Here is a 14848-nt window from a genome sequence, read left to right as displayed (position 1 = left end):
TGCAAACGAATGTCCTATCAATACCTAAAATTCAAATTATTATATATATATATATTAATATATAAATTTTTTTTTTTTTTTTTAAGCTGGGGATGTGGCTCAGTGAGTTCAATCCCTGGTTCAAAAAACAACAAAAAAACGCCTGATTTTTTTGTCCACTCATTTTCCTCTTTTCTCCAATCTTGTTGCCCAGGGAGCACAATACTTGGGAACCAGAGAAAAATTTGGATTGTCCTGAGCTAATTTCTGAGTTTATGAAAAAGTATAAGAAGATGAAGGAGGGTGAGAATAACAAACCCAGGGAGAAGTCAGAAAGTAACAAGAGGAAATCCAATTTTTCAAACAGTGCTGATGATATCAAATCCAAAAAAAAGAGAGAGGTAAGTTTCCTTTCCCTGTTCCCCACTGTGCCACTGTGTTAGCTTTTTGTTGCTGTGACAAATACATGAAGGGAAAAAAAAAAAACAAAACTTAGAAGAGGAAAGATTTGTTTTGACTCATTGTTTTGGAGCTTTTAGTTCATGGTTGTTGACTCCATTGCTTTGAGTCTGAGGCTAGGCTAGACATCATGGCCAAAGGGAATGGCAAAGCAGAGCTGCTCAATTCATGGCAGCTTAGAAGCAGAGGAGAAAGGGGAAGGGGAGGCCAGGAACCAACAAGGGCATGCCCTGTGACCTACTTCCTCAAAAGCATGCCCCCCTGCCTATAGATTTCACCACCCCCTAGTATCCCGTTCAGCTATCAGTGGATTCATTCTCCCAAAAGCCCCACCTCCTAACATTGCTGCATGGGGACCAAGCCTCGACACATAGTCTTTGGGGAACACTTTGTGTGCAAACAATAGCATTCACAAACTGTTTTTAACTAAATAGGGGGCCATATTTTAGGTATTTCTGTTCTAAGGATGTACCTAGAACAAAAGCTTTCAGGAGGTTTGTTGGTTAACTGCAGCGCCCCCTTCTGGCTGAGTGGGAAATGTAATTTGTGGTCAATGGATTTGTATTAAAGTGGCAAAATTAAATCTGTAAAACATTTAACTAGTTTGCCTTCTCAGTAAATAGAAGATTTAGTTATTTTAGAGAGGGAGAATCTTTGATGAATTTTTTAAGAATGGAAAAGACCTTTATTTGTTTTAATGATAGTACTTGTTTTCAACCCTTTCTATTTTTTTAATTGAGATGAAATTCACATAATATACAATTAACTGACATTTCTGTTTTCTCTTGATCCTATTATAGTTTCATACTTCACAAAAGAAATTTTAATCTTCCTTTTGAATCTTTTTGTTGTTTATTTGGAAAGTATATTTATGAAATTTTTGTTTGATTCAGTTGCTTTAATCTGTGCTCTTTAGCTCTCAAGTAACTAGCATAAGCACTGTTATTACCTCCTTTTTCACCTGCATGTGTGCACATAAACACACACCACCCTCCAGCTTTTATTCCTTTCATTTATTTCAAGGTTACAAACCTTTTGTGGTGAAGGATATATCACACACTTAAAGTTTAATAAAATAAAAGCATAAGTCCACTTCGGAGTCTTCCAGCATCACTGCCACAAGCACCTCTATTTATCTTTATTCTGCGTGGATACCTATCACTGGCTGCACATTAAAATCACCTGGGGGGCTGCTTTAAAAAATCTCCAGTGCCCAAGATGCACCCCCAGACTAGTTCAAGGAGAATTTCTGTGGTTTGGACCCAGGAATCATGGTTTAGAAAATCTTACACAAGTGATTCCTGGTCTTCATAGGGCAAGATATGGAAAAACAGCTTAAAAAGAAGTGAGCATGAAAGATTGGAAGCTGCAAGTGAAAGGGGACTCACAATTTCTATGTCCTTATTTGTTTCCCCAAATAATTGTTTTGTTTGTTTTGTTTTGTTTTTTGCAACCTTATTTTAAAAACTGCCCTATTTTGGTGAGGTCTGTATATTATTATGATATATTGTAATGATACAGGATTTGAGAATGCTTTCCCTTCTCTAAGGAGGGAGGTCTTGAGTCTCTTCTTTTTTATGAGTCCTTTGTATTCTGCCTTTTACTATTTGATTCAGTTTCTGTCTAAATTAAGAGAGCAAAAATAACATAGTATAAAACTTCTAGTTAGGCATTTGTGGCAGGTAGTGAGTATGTCCTCAGTCTAGGGTTTCTGTCCTTTTGCAAAGGAGCAATCTGAGTAATCTGGCTTAGTGCCACTGGCCAGTACAGAGTTTCATTCCTAAGCCTGATTCTGAGGCTGCCGACCTTGAAAACAACCCCTACCTGTGCTGTTCACCCGAGGCCCTTGATAGCATTCTGAGCAGTACTGGTGGCTATCAGGTAGGCAGCTGGGAAGATAGGTGATTGTATGTTTTAAAGTATAGAGGAACAGAGGAGGATTGCATTTTTTTTTAACACCATTGCATTAAAAATTGGTTAGTTGGTATTATGCCTGATTTAAAATCACTGTCTCTGATGATTTTAGCATTTACCTCGCCTCAGCTCCTTTTCTCCCACCCCCCTCCCCTCTTCCCTCCCTATGTGGCAAACTGTTTTCAGCCGCCAACTATGATTTACTACCCAGACCATGCGCCAGCTTTCCAGCTGTGAGCAGCTGTGTGCACATCTGGGAACCTCTTCCCCTTAAGCACCCTCAAAAGAGGCTGTGTTTTTAAAAGTCAGTATTTCCCCTTGATCCATGCCTGGAATTTCTTTCCTATTGTGGGTTCTGTATCTTTGGGGGCCACCTGAACCCTGCATCTCTTAGAGGAAAGTAAGGTGAATTTTAGATCAAAGAGATCTTATAAAAATTAGACACAAGGGATTTCATTCATTTGGATAGTTTTCCTAAATTTTTTAGTATGCTGCTACTAGATAAGCTTGCATTATCTTCCATGATATAGTTTTTAAAAATTATGTTTTATATAAAATTTTATTTTCTTGCTCTCCACCTGGATAAGACCCTGTCTAGATAATGATTACATTTAAACCAAGTTTCAGCACTTCTCTTGTGACTTATCAACTAGTTAGTTAGTTCATAATCACAGTCCAATTCTACCTTCACTAACAGCTCATTCACATTGGAGGGGATAGGCAGACCAGGGTCTTCTCTCCAACCAAGTGCGTGGGTATTAGAGTTTGTGATCTTTGAAACTGTTTTGTGTCATCAGCCTCGTATCATTTTTACCTCTGTTCTTTCATAACATAGATGACTATGTGAAAAGAAAAATTTAAATTATTGTTCAGTGTTAAGGGTAAGGGCTGGGGATGTGGCTCAAACGGTAGTGCGCTTGCCTGGCCTGTGTGCGGCCCGCGTTCATCCTCAGCACCACATACAAACAAAGATGTTGTGTCCGCCGAAAACTTGAAAAAGAAAAAAAAAAGAGTTGAGAGAGATGGTATATTTGAAGTTTTTAAGGTGAGAAAAGGTTTAGGTAGAGTAAACATGAACTTGCTTGTCATCTCAGAAACTATAGGACAGGGGCAGCTGCCTAGAATACTAGAGAGATTCAGAGTGAGTAGGAGGATTAGAGGAATTTCTAAATAGTGACTTCAGAACATCTCATGGGACCTTAAAGACTTGTAAGGGTCACTCTGAATCTTTTCAAGGGAATACAAGGAAGGACAATTGCATCTTCTTGCAAAAGGAAAAAAAAATCTCTTGGCATCATAGTTGTCACCGACTTAACCTAGTTATTATATTTCTTAAATCCTAAGAATTTTTTTGAATCAGTGACAGAAGTGGTATCACATGATATTAACCCAGATTGAGCTTGTTGTGCTGAGAAACAGAAATTTTTTTTTACTCTTTCTCCAAGCTGTAAGTAACCTTTCTTTATCTTCTATTTATAGCAGAGCAATGATATTGCTCGGGGCTTTGAGAGAGGACTGGAACCAGAAAAGATCATTGGGGCAACAGATTCCTGTGGTGATTTAATGTTCCTAATGAAATGGTGAGAGAGATTGGGCTCCACTTCATGATTGTGTTTCTTTGAATTTGTATGGAAGATAGAGTGACAAGACTGAGAATTCCCAAACTAAGAATTTTGAATTTCAGAGATCCAAATCCTATGCCCGCTATCTGGCATTAAATGGGAATTGTGATTCACAATGTATTTATGACATTCTCAAGCTTCATTATGAAACCAAATTATGTTATAGTAGCCCATATATCAGAAAAAAGTAGAAAGCATAAACTATCTGTTTATACAGTTCTGAATTATTTACTATAAGATCATGAGCCTGTGACAATAAGAGTTGAATTAGACTTTCTACCATTCCTGAGGGCTAAGACCACTGAATGATCAAAAAGAGAAAAATAACCTCAACGAAAAATATTAAGGCTAATACTGACCAAAGCAAAGGTTACTTTGGCCAGTAGAGAAAGTGGCTCTTGAAGTAAAGTGCAGTACTTTTTTCAGTTTGTTGTATCTATTTATTTCTAGGGATTGAATCCAGGGGCACTTTGCCACTGAGCTACATCCCCAGTTCTTTTTATTTTTTGAGACAGATTACATTTGCTAAGTTGCTGAGGCTGCCTTGAACTTCAGATCTTCCTGTTTTTAGCCTCCTGAGTCATTGGGATTCCAGGTGTGCATCAATGTGCCCAGCTCAATTTGGGTTCTTAAAGGTGGGGTGATTAACCAAGATAGTCCCAGCCACTTGGAAGCTCAGGCAGGAAGATTGCAAGTTCAAGGCCAGCCTGGGCAATTAGCAAGACCCTGTCTAACAAAATAAAAAGGGGGCTGGGTGCAGAGATGCACACCTATAATCCCAGTGACTCAGGAGGCTGAAGCAGGAGGATCAAAGTTCAAAGCCAGCCTCAGCAGCTTAGTGAGGCTCTAAACAACTTAGACCCTTCTCGGTGTACAAAATGAAAAGAGCTAGGGATGTTTCTCAGTGGTTATATACCACTGGGTTTAATCCCTGGTACCAAAAAGTAATATAACATAAAACATAAAATTGGGGATAGTGGTCCAGCTCACTAGTAGAGCACAATTTATTTTTAACTTTTTGGTTGTAGTTGATACTGGAAATTGAACTAGGGGTACATCTAATCTCTGAACTATATCCTCAATTCTTTTTTCTTTTTATTTTGAGACAAGATTTCACTGAGTTGCTGAGGTTGGCCTTGAACTTGAAATTCTCCTACCTCAGTGTCCTGAGTCACTGGAATTATAGGTGTGCCCACCTGCATTCACATATTTAACTAGTTTTTTCTACCATAGTCCAAAATTAAGTATCTGCTCTAAGCTATGCATTTTCTATTTCCTCTCATCCATAATACTTACCTCTGTGAATTAAATGCTCAAATTTCTAGAAAAGAAAGTATAGCTATATTTGTCCACATCTCAGGAGAATTTAAAATTTTTTTTGATTAATTACAAATAATTGTGTTGCTAAGATAATTTTGTTTTTACTTGGTAATGGGGCTATGTGACTTGGGTAATAGGAATTTTCACCAAATTTCCATGTTCTTATTGTTTCAAATCACAGTTCTTGGGCTAGGGATGTGGCTCAGTAGTAGAGCATCTGCCTGGCATGCATGAGGTCCTGGGTTTGATCCTGGCATTGGGGGGGGGATCACAGTTATGACCAAAGGTAATGAGTATTTAAAAGGCCACAAAATGAGGAGGATTAGATCTCTTTGCTTAAAATGATTCAGAAACTAGGTTTACACATATCATAATTATGCTGAGTACATGTTTAATTGTGTTTACTCACATGTTGAGACACACAAATAAAACTTACAAAAGTAGAATAATGTATTATTTATCCTTTCACCCTGAAATAAAGCTGAGGAGGACATCAAGTCAGTTCAGTGCGCATAGTGACATAAAGTCTGTTTGGACAGATTCTCTCCCTCTTACTTCATTTCCTTCTAAGTCTTTTATTCTTCCTTCCAGGAAAGACACAGATGAAGCCGACTTGGTTCTTGCAAAAGAAGCTAATGTGAAATGTCCACAAATTGTGATAGCATTTTATGAAGAGAGACTGACGTGGCATGCATATCCTGAGGATGCGGAAAACAAAGAGAAAGAAACCTCAAAGAGCTAAAGGACGGGTGGTCTCTGTCATTTCTCTTTGTACATAATACATTCGCCTCCCTGCCTTTCCCTTCTGCCCACCCTCTTCTATCCTAAACACATCCATAAAAAAAATGTGCTTATCACTGTGCTCCACAGGAGAAATGTTGGTATTGGTTCTCTTGTAACATAACTGATGGTCTGATTCATGATAAGTGTCTTTCTGTGAAGACCAGGCATTTACATACTGTGTGTAATTCCCATTGCCCTTATCTCTTCCTTCTGCTCCCCTGTGACCTCAAGATAAGTTTTAACTTTTTAATCACCTTAAGAGTCTTGATCTTTTCAGGGTTGGTTGCTTTTTAGATCGGGGGATTTTATTACAATGATGATGAATTTTGGTTTCTTGCTTTGTTTCTTAGAATATGTTGATGACCAGCTGGCCTTTATTTTGACATGTTGGGATGGAAAGAATATTGCCCATCTTTTAAAAAGCTAATAGCAACTGCCTACCTGTTGGGGCTTTCCCAACCTTCTTTAGCTCTACCCAGGAGAATGCAGGGTCCCTGATGTGGTCTTCTTCTGGGCTACCCTCTGTTGTTCATCCTCACCCATCCTCCCAGAATAACTCCGTCCTTTGGAGGACTTGAAATTTTATGTTGAAATTTATCAAGGCCCTCCTTTTAGCCCTAGGATTTTTGGCCTTGTTCTTAGTAATCCCTGATTCTCCTTCTGTAAGTTTGTCATAAAATGACAAGATTATTAACTATGGGACAGGAGGATATGGGGTAGGGGCAAGAAACAGTTGTCTTTATCATGTATGATGTGTACGTATTCTTTCCTTCCATCCCTTATATTTAGACTGTATTTATGTAGGTGTGAGTGATTGCCTGGTGCTTGCTTGTGCCAAGGTGCTAGGCACCCTCCAACCCTGCCAACTTTTGTGGCCTCCCAAAGCATTCCTGTTACCAAAGAGGCTTCAAACCTGACTCTCTCTTCTCAATGGAACTATGTTGCCCTTCCATGTCATTATTTTCAGTGGGGAATTATTGGAGGGGAGCCATTGGCCACAGTATCAATTTTAAATTTTCATTAACAATTATGTTTACTGCTTTTTTTGACTCCTGGATTTGCCAACAGAGTCCACAAAGTATTAATGCTCTTCTCCTTTTCCACCCTCAAATTTTATTTGAATCTTATTTTTTAAAACCCATTTTCATGGAAAACTATCACCTCAGAAAGTGGCAGGTCCTTGCATTAGCATGTCGACACAACCTTTACTCCCTACTCAGCCAAATAGTTCCCTTTTGGTTTCCTCTTGCTTTGCTATTGAGAGATTTTTTTCCTGATCATATCCTTCTGCCTTTGTCCCCCAAACAATGCCCTACTTCCCTTTATCCTTTTCTTGTAATTGAGGGCTAGAGAATCAGGACTAAACATAAGGAAGTAGCAGGGTTTGAGCATCCTTGTCCCAGCCTCAAAGCTGAGGAAATAAGAATAAATGCTTGAAGTAGCCTTAATTCTAGAGTTTGCCAGCCATTGAGGCTGTTTTTGTTGTTGTTTTTGATTTTTAAAACATATAGCTGTCTGGCCAGGAGCATTCAGCCATTGCTAGATTATTCATAGTAATGAGGGGAATGGTGGATTGCTCCAGTCCACAGATGAGCCACATAATATGCAAATCATATACCCATTCATAGCATTTGTTACATTGCTTCCCTGCTCAGCTGCTGATTGAATTCTATATGCTTGTATAAATTATGTCAAAAATTATACTGCACAGTTGAGAAGACAGCTGTTGCTACAGTGACAGGACAGACTGGAACAATGGAGCTTTTGGTTTAAGTCAGCCAGGAAAATCTTTCTGAATGGTAATGTGATTGGGGGAGAGCTCATAACCCATACCTCACGTGGGTAGGAGTTTTTATCTCCATATTCCTTTGCTCTATGAAGGATTTAAAGGCCGGATCAAGTGGTAGATCATTGACAGTCATTTGTATTTAATCTGATGGGCATCAGCAAGAAAAGAAGGATGGTCAGAAAACAGATTTTTCGTACAAGTAACATAGGATATCAGGGTAGGTAAGAAAAGGGCAAAAGATGTCCAGAGCTCCTGAGGAGGGTATCACCCAGATCACTTTGACTGACTGCTGGAGAAAATGCTAACCTACCTAAGTAACCAGTGCATGCCTCCCAGTGATAGTGGTTATATGAACTGCAGTGACCATGTTTTTAAAATCAAATCTAGCACATGGACAAGGAAAACAGCAATATTTGGTACTGAGATTAGTCCTTGAAACCAGGTACACGATGTTTTGCTGTGGCTATAGGTAATGTTGAACACATTTATCAAAGTCTGAATTTCCTTTACCAAAATGACCCTAGTGTCATCTGTTACTCATCACCCCTTTAATTCTCTTCATTTCATCTTTTTCTGTCTTCAGTTTATAGAATCATGGTTTTCTGAGTTACCATCAAAACAACTTTTGTTCTCTCCTTGCTACTCACAGCTGGTTGTGTGGAATGTAGGGAACCAGAGCACCAATACTAATTTCAGCCCTTAGCACAAAGGAAACCAGATGCCTGCCAGTGCCTCCAGCATTTGTTGGTGCTGGGTAGTTGTTCTCTCCATTGGAGAATTGCAGCCTCAAACAAATCTGTTTCATGGAACTTTCTCCTCTCTGAGGAGTTTGTAGCCATGGGTGAAGCACCCCCTTCCCCTTACTGAGGATTGAACCCAGGGGTGCTCACCACTGAGCTACATCCCTAGATCTTCTTATTTTATTTTGAGATAGGGTCTTGCCAAGTTGCCCAGGCTGGCCTCCAACTTGGAATCCTGTCTCAGCCTCCCAGGTAACTGGGATTACAGGTGTGCTGTTGCACCCAGTTTGCAAAGAAAACACTCTTAAATGCGTAGGTCTCAGGTGCTCACGGTATATTTTTCCTGTGTTCAGTTCTCTTTCAAAACATCATTCTAATGCTGAATTTCTTCCAATAATCAGCAGTAAGCGATATCCCTTTCTACAGAGTTTAACAGAGCTTTTTGGAGTAGAGTCTACCAGGGACAGCTTAGCAGGTCTTCTGATTCCCAGGACTGCACAAATGGCTCTCAGGTTAAAGTCCACTACTGGGAAGGTCAGCCTGGAGGGAGGGCAGTGCCCATTTTAAACCTGGAGAGAGCCATATTATTATTATTATTATTATTTTTTTTTCTTGTTCAAACGGGCTCTCAGGAACATTTGAACCTGTGGTGCTCCCAGCACTAACAACTCTAGATGGTCCTTGGCTGTCCCCCAACCATATCTGCATACTTTTGGTTGTTGAAGGGTTGGTCCTATTCCCACAGCCCAGGCAGTTATTATTCTTAATTCTTTTTATTCCTGTTCTGGAACTACCTGTTGTCTGTTTTCTTTGCATTCAGTCCAAATCACAGGGCACTGGGAAAGGTTTTAGGACTTCGTCTTGAGTTTTTATTGGGCCTGTGCTTTAATCCAGCTCACTAAGGAACAGTGAAGGAGCAGCATTTAGACTGAGGAATCATTGTCTCCAGCACTAGGGTTCAAATTTGAGGGTGTAAAACACTACTTTGTGAGGGTGTGAGAGCCCCATTAGAGCTGAATTGAAAAATCTCAGATGGGCTAAAAAAAAGGATTTATGACCCCATCCCTTTGGTTTAGATTTTTAGAGTCAAAGTTAGGGTTATTTACAGTCTTAACTTACAGTCTAACACAGTATAGACTTGAGGTCTGTACTTTTATAATTGAATCATCAGGCATGTCTGTACCAAGGCAGAGAGGAAAGGTCTGGAGCCACTGTTTGACATTGGCTTCACCCTCTAATGAAGATTATGTTTTCAAAAACAGATGTTGTCCAGCCTTACACACAAAGGCATATGCTCTGAATTGGGTGCCCCGAGTTTTGCATTGAGCTGTCTGAATTTTCGCCATGTTAATGTACATCAACTTTGGTGATTTCATTCAACAAACATTTTTTGGCCTGGGGATACCAAGTTCAAAAAGGGGCCATCCTTCTACACTCAAGAGAATTTTCATATTGGTATGGGATGAACTGATCATTAATAATTTTGTATAGTAAAGATTACAAGTGGGGGCTGGGGTTGTAGCTCAGTGGTAGAGCGCTTGCCTAGCATGTGTGAGGCACTGGATTCGATTCTCAGCACCACACCAACAAATCAAATATTTTTTTAAAAAAAGATAACAAGTGGGTATAAAGTTCTGGTTTAGGGGCAGAGACAGCTGACTGATGTGGTGTAGTTTTGAGCTCTAGAGTAGGAAGGTGACATTAATTAGTTCATATGTGGAAAAGACCTATGGCCTTGGATGAACTGAGCTAATTGGCCATGGAACACAGCAAAATTGTTTTCCAGAAAATAAACAAAGCTGAGTTAAAAATGCTGTCATTATGGAGAGAGAAAACAGATGAGTGGGTATAGAGGACCCCTGATTTGAGTCCCTGGCTTGTCCTCTGCCAAAGTATTCAGTGATGTAGTTAGTTCTTGCTTGTGGAAAGCATCAGCTATGTTACGTATCCAATTGTTTGTAGATTCTGTAACGCTGTTCTTCATGGACATGTTATCAAAGTTGCTCATGCATATTTCAGTTTCTTATCCCTTTTGGAGGAGTGAACATGAGGTGGGCTTTAAGCTTAAAATGTACTATCTCTTGAGAAGATTTGTTTAAAAAAAAAAAAAAAAGCTGGGGGCACATCTCTTAATACCTGAGCATATACCTCGGGGTAGTACAGTTTTATTCAAGTATAGCAGGAGAGTGATTTCTCACTTATGTCAATTATGTGGTAACCTTTCCCAAAAATACACATAACCTGGAGTCTCAAATGAGTCTAGGATGAATCCTAACCCAGTTATGAAATAGTGTAATCCTAAGAAATTGTCCATTCTAACTCACATGCTCATAAGAAGAAATTTAGCTCTGACTGGATTAGCAAGAGTAAAAGAGCTTTGGAAGTCAGAATTCCCAGGATTTAGACTAATTACTGGAAAGTTAAGTGTGAAGTTCTTTGGATAGCTTCATAAAAACAATTTGTTTCATTTTGCTTGTGCTGGATTTCTTGAATTTTAATCTACCTCATCTTGTCTTTAGTTACTTCTGTCTGTCATTGCTACTTGAACATCATGTTTGACTGGTTGTTTTCTAAGGTGACATTTTCCTATCTGGTAGTTCCTTTTCTTCTGGTCCTCATTTCACCTAGCATCATCTCACATTGCTTCTCTGTCAAAAGAAATGTTTTAAAATAGTTTAAAGTCTTGTTTTATGGGAAGAAGTGATCCTTCAGTGCGGTTTGTCTCTGAGGTCAGTAAGAGAGGAGTTAAAACAAGGTGGTGGGGGAGGGACAGATCCTGCACTGGAGGCAAAAGCTGACAAGGAAAGAGCCATTAATTAAGACAATTTCAAAGTCAACTGATTGTGATCATTAATGTCATAATAGATCAAAACCTAATTATCACAGTCTAGGTAAGAGCCATCAGTATTAATCGGAAAATCTAATAGGAAACTATTATCAAGAAATTAGGCCAAATTGAATGCAATGAACTTTTTATCTTGTCATTCTCTATTTTGTGTGTGTGATGTCCCTTGGCATTGACAGGTATGACCCTGACAGCTGATCCAAGTCCAAATGGTCAGCTCATTACCTTTTTTTTAAGGAGTGTATTTTGGGGGGGTTGGGGACAGTTAAAACTGAACCCGAACTGTCATTGCTGAAGATCAGTCTTGATCTTGTCATTTGGATTTGTCCACTGTGATCAGCCATCAGTAGAAAAAGTTTATATTTAAAGTCTTCAATGGTTCCTGGAACTATAGTGTCCCTGATGAATATGGTACTGTGTTGATAATTTTTTTAGCTTCTGTTGCATGTAGAAGGTCCTGCTGCACTAGCTGCTGTGAGGGGCATGAAAAAAAGCAAGGTATTTGTCTGGAAATTATTTGAGATCACCCGAAATGATAGTTCCTGTGTCAGCATTCTCAAGGCTCAAGTCAGTGTTTTCCAGTTTCTGGTAGCTTTAGGATTTGATTCTAAAACAGGGCTGGCTGGGGTTTGGTACCCTCCTGCCCCCCAACCCCTTGTCCTAGTTTTGGGGTAAGGAACATAATGGTTTCTACCAGAACTCAGAATAAAACCAAAGTGGGTGGGGAATGCATCAAATGTTTTTTTGTCCGTGGGTTTTCTGTTTTGTTTTTTGCCTTTTGCGTTAAAGAGCTATGGTTCTGGCAGGAGGCAAGAATTTTACAAGAGTGTATATGACGAGTTATAGAGGTCACCGTTTATATTCTTAATCTTAAGCTGTTTATGCAGTCCTGGGTTTGAGCTGAGGCAGAGAGGTTGGGAAATGATGCCCTCTGGGTTGGTGGGGAGGGGTGTGCAGCAGCTGGAGGCTGGTTGGTGGTGCTGGGCTTCTGCGCTGTGTGATAAGTAGCCCTAGGAGACTCCATCAAGTCCACCAGTGGGTTAAGGTTTTTCTTGTGCCTACCTGAGAATGGTCTTGTTTCTTTCTGGATTTTAGGAATTTGGGTTATTCAGTACAAAACCTTGAGAAATCATTGTGACTTAGCTCTTCACGTCTTAAGATTTTTTTCCCCCAAAGGAATTCATGTCTTTAGTGTTTAAAATGTAATTTTATTTTCCACTAACATAATTTTCAGAAGCAGATGGTTTCTTTTAGGTTCCTCACATTATACTAGATAAATAATAAACCCTTAGTTAATAATTGTGGGTTGATTGAGCTCATCTCATTTGCAGAGTGAGGTGTACCTATCAACTTCCTTTTGCTCCCAAGTGTACCTGAGAAGTAGAATACTCTTAAGCAGAAGATGAATTGAGTGGATGCTAACTGTGTGTGCCAACCTCTTCAACTGATTTAATAATGGCTGACCTTGGGCAAGTCATTCCTTTCAATGCCTCAGTTCCCCATCTGTCAAATGGGGGTAATAATACTGACCTACCTCACAGGGGTGTTGTGAGGCATTGTGAATCAAAGTTGATAGAATACTTTAGGTTCCTCTGTGGAGGATTCCTTGAGCCGAAGTGTAAGCCTGATGCAGGCTTTTAGTGCTCACTGAGCTGTCTCCAAGTTTGGAACTACTTAGTGACCTCGGCAAACTCTCTGCCCCCTACCCCTCATCAAAGCTGCTAGTTCAGATGTTGACAGTGTTTTCTTGAATGTTGGAGTCTTAATAGTCCAGACTTATTTAGGATGTTATGGGGGGAAGGCACTAGTATCTCCTCTGTCTTGCATTCACAGAGAGGCTTTGGATTAGGGAATCATGAGGGAGGGGTGCTACTGCTTGTTTTTCTTTTCAGGTTGGGAATTAAGATTCCTTTACCTATGGATTTGGAGCCAACAGACTGTTTCCGGAGGGTCTCAGTGGTTTTGACTTCTATCACTTTTAATTCCCCCCAAATGATCCCAGGACTGCTAGGTCACTGTACCCTTACATGCTCCTAAGCCTCCTCCACCTCATAGGAACCAGATGGTTCAATAAATGTTACCACCTCCTCATTCTCCACCAGAAAGAGCTACATTGGAGGGGTTTTTTACCCCCCAGAAATATGTGTAATGCTTAGAATTGGGCATTGATCCTTAAGACTTACATCTGATTTACTGTATTTAGTATTTGTCATCTCTTTCTCAATGTCCACAATCTGAACCTGACCTTGACCTTTTTTCCCCCTTTGGTTTGAGAAAACCTTGGAAACCATTTCTATTGCCCAGGTATGGGCTCAAGAATGTCCTCTTTCCATTTCATTTTAGGGGCTCTGCCAGCTCCTCTTCCCAATAGGGCTGTTTCTCCTTTCCCTTCCTTAGTCCTAAATTGGTAACCCATGAAAAAGCACAATGTCCTGGCTCCTTGCAGTCACATTCCAGTTCTCTGTGTTTTGTGGACTCTGCTCCCGCTGTTCACCCGGTACTGGGGGTACTGGAGGGTTCTGTGGAGTCCTGGAGGATGGAGAGAGCACAGTCTGACATCCTGCCAAGTAGCCAGGAGTTGACTTGCCCATGGCCTGCTGGCCTTCCACCACTTCCCACGGGATGGGATCTAAGAAACTCAAGAGGCTGGGTTCCTTCCAGCACTGCACCATCCTGAGTAGTAAAGTCACACTTTGTAGCCAGATTTCTGAATGGAAATGAGGCATTGAATTCTCTATGGACTTTTTGGTTTGTGGGGGAGTTTTGGTTGTGTTTTTTAGTTTTATTTCAGCCAAACATGTCTGCTTTTGATTTTTTTTTTTTAAAGGATAAGTGATCTATATGTATGTTTGCCTCTTAAATGTAAATGTTTAAAAGTAGGCATTTATGTGTTTCCACAACTGACATCTGATTCAGACCTCATTCTCTCCCCCTCTTCCACCCTCTTTTCCCTCTTTTCATACTCTTGTATTGGTTCTAATAAATGGTTGCTTTTCAAATATGGATCTTGAGTGGTAGTTTGAAGATCTGGATCTCACACCCTTTCTTAGTTTGGGCCCTGGAATGTCAGACCATAACCATACATCTCGCTTCCAGAAGAGCAGCGGGACTTTAAGAATAGAGGTGGATGAAGGTTGGGGTGCCTTAGGGTGGAGGGCTGGTTTCCTAAGGGTTGTTGGGTCTCTTAGTTGCTGTCTTTCTACAGCCACAGGGTGGTGCAAACCTGCGGGAATACAAACATGTCCCACTCCCCCAGTCTATTCCCTGAACTGGTTTTGTTTGTGTGCCTTCCTGGTTTCCAGGTTCTTCTTGCTGCTGACAGTTCAGAGAATAAACATGACCCATGGCACTCTATAAAAAGTGAGCACATGGTTGTTAGAACTTAAGAAACGCCACA

At 40.1% G+C, this 14848-nt stretch overlaps 1 protein-coding gene across 4 annotated transcripts in view; it reads left to right on the top strand.

Moving 5' to 3' along the window:
* Positions 1-14454, top strand: part of Cbx5 (chromobox 5) — a 39015-nt gene extending 24561 nt beyond the window's left edge. For all 4 annotated transcript variants that reach the window (XM_015493569.2, XM_015493567.2, XM_048802847.1 and 1 more), the window contains exons 3-5: positions 194-380; positions 3832-3932; positions 5886-14454. In XM_015493569.2, coding sequence (XP_015349055.1) covers positions 194-380; positions 3832-3932; positions 5886-6036 — 439 coding nt within the window. In that variant the 3' untranslated portion in view covers positions 6037-14454. The remainder of the gene's footprint in view (positions 1-193; positions 381-3831; positions 3933-5885) is intronic.
* Positions 14455-14848: the final 394 nt, after the last annotated feature.

The sequence above is a fragment of the Marmota marmota genome, unplaced genomic scaffold (assembly GCF_001458135.2).
Source record: "Marmota marmota marmota unplaced genomic scaffold, marMar, whole genome shotgun sequence".
In the NCBI taxonomy this organism is placed as follows: Eukaryota; Metazoa; Chordata; class Mammalia; order Rodentia; family Sciuridae; genus Marmota; species Marmota marmota.
This window is presented reverse-complemented; position numbering and strand designations above follow the sequence as displayed.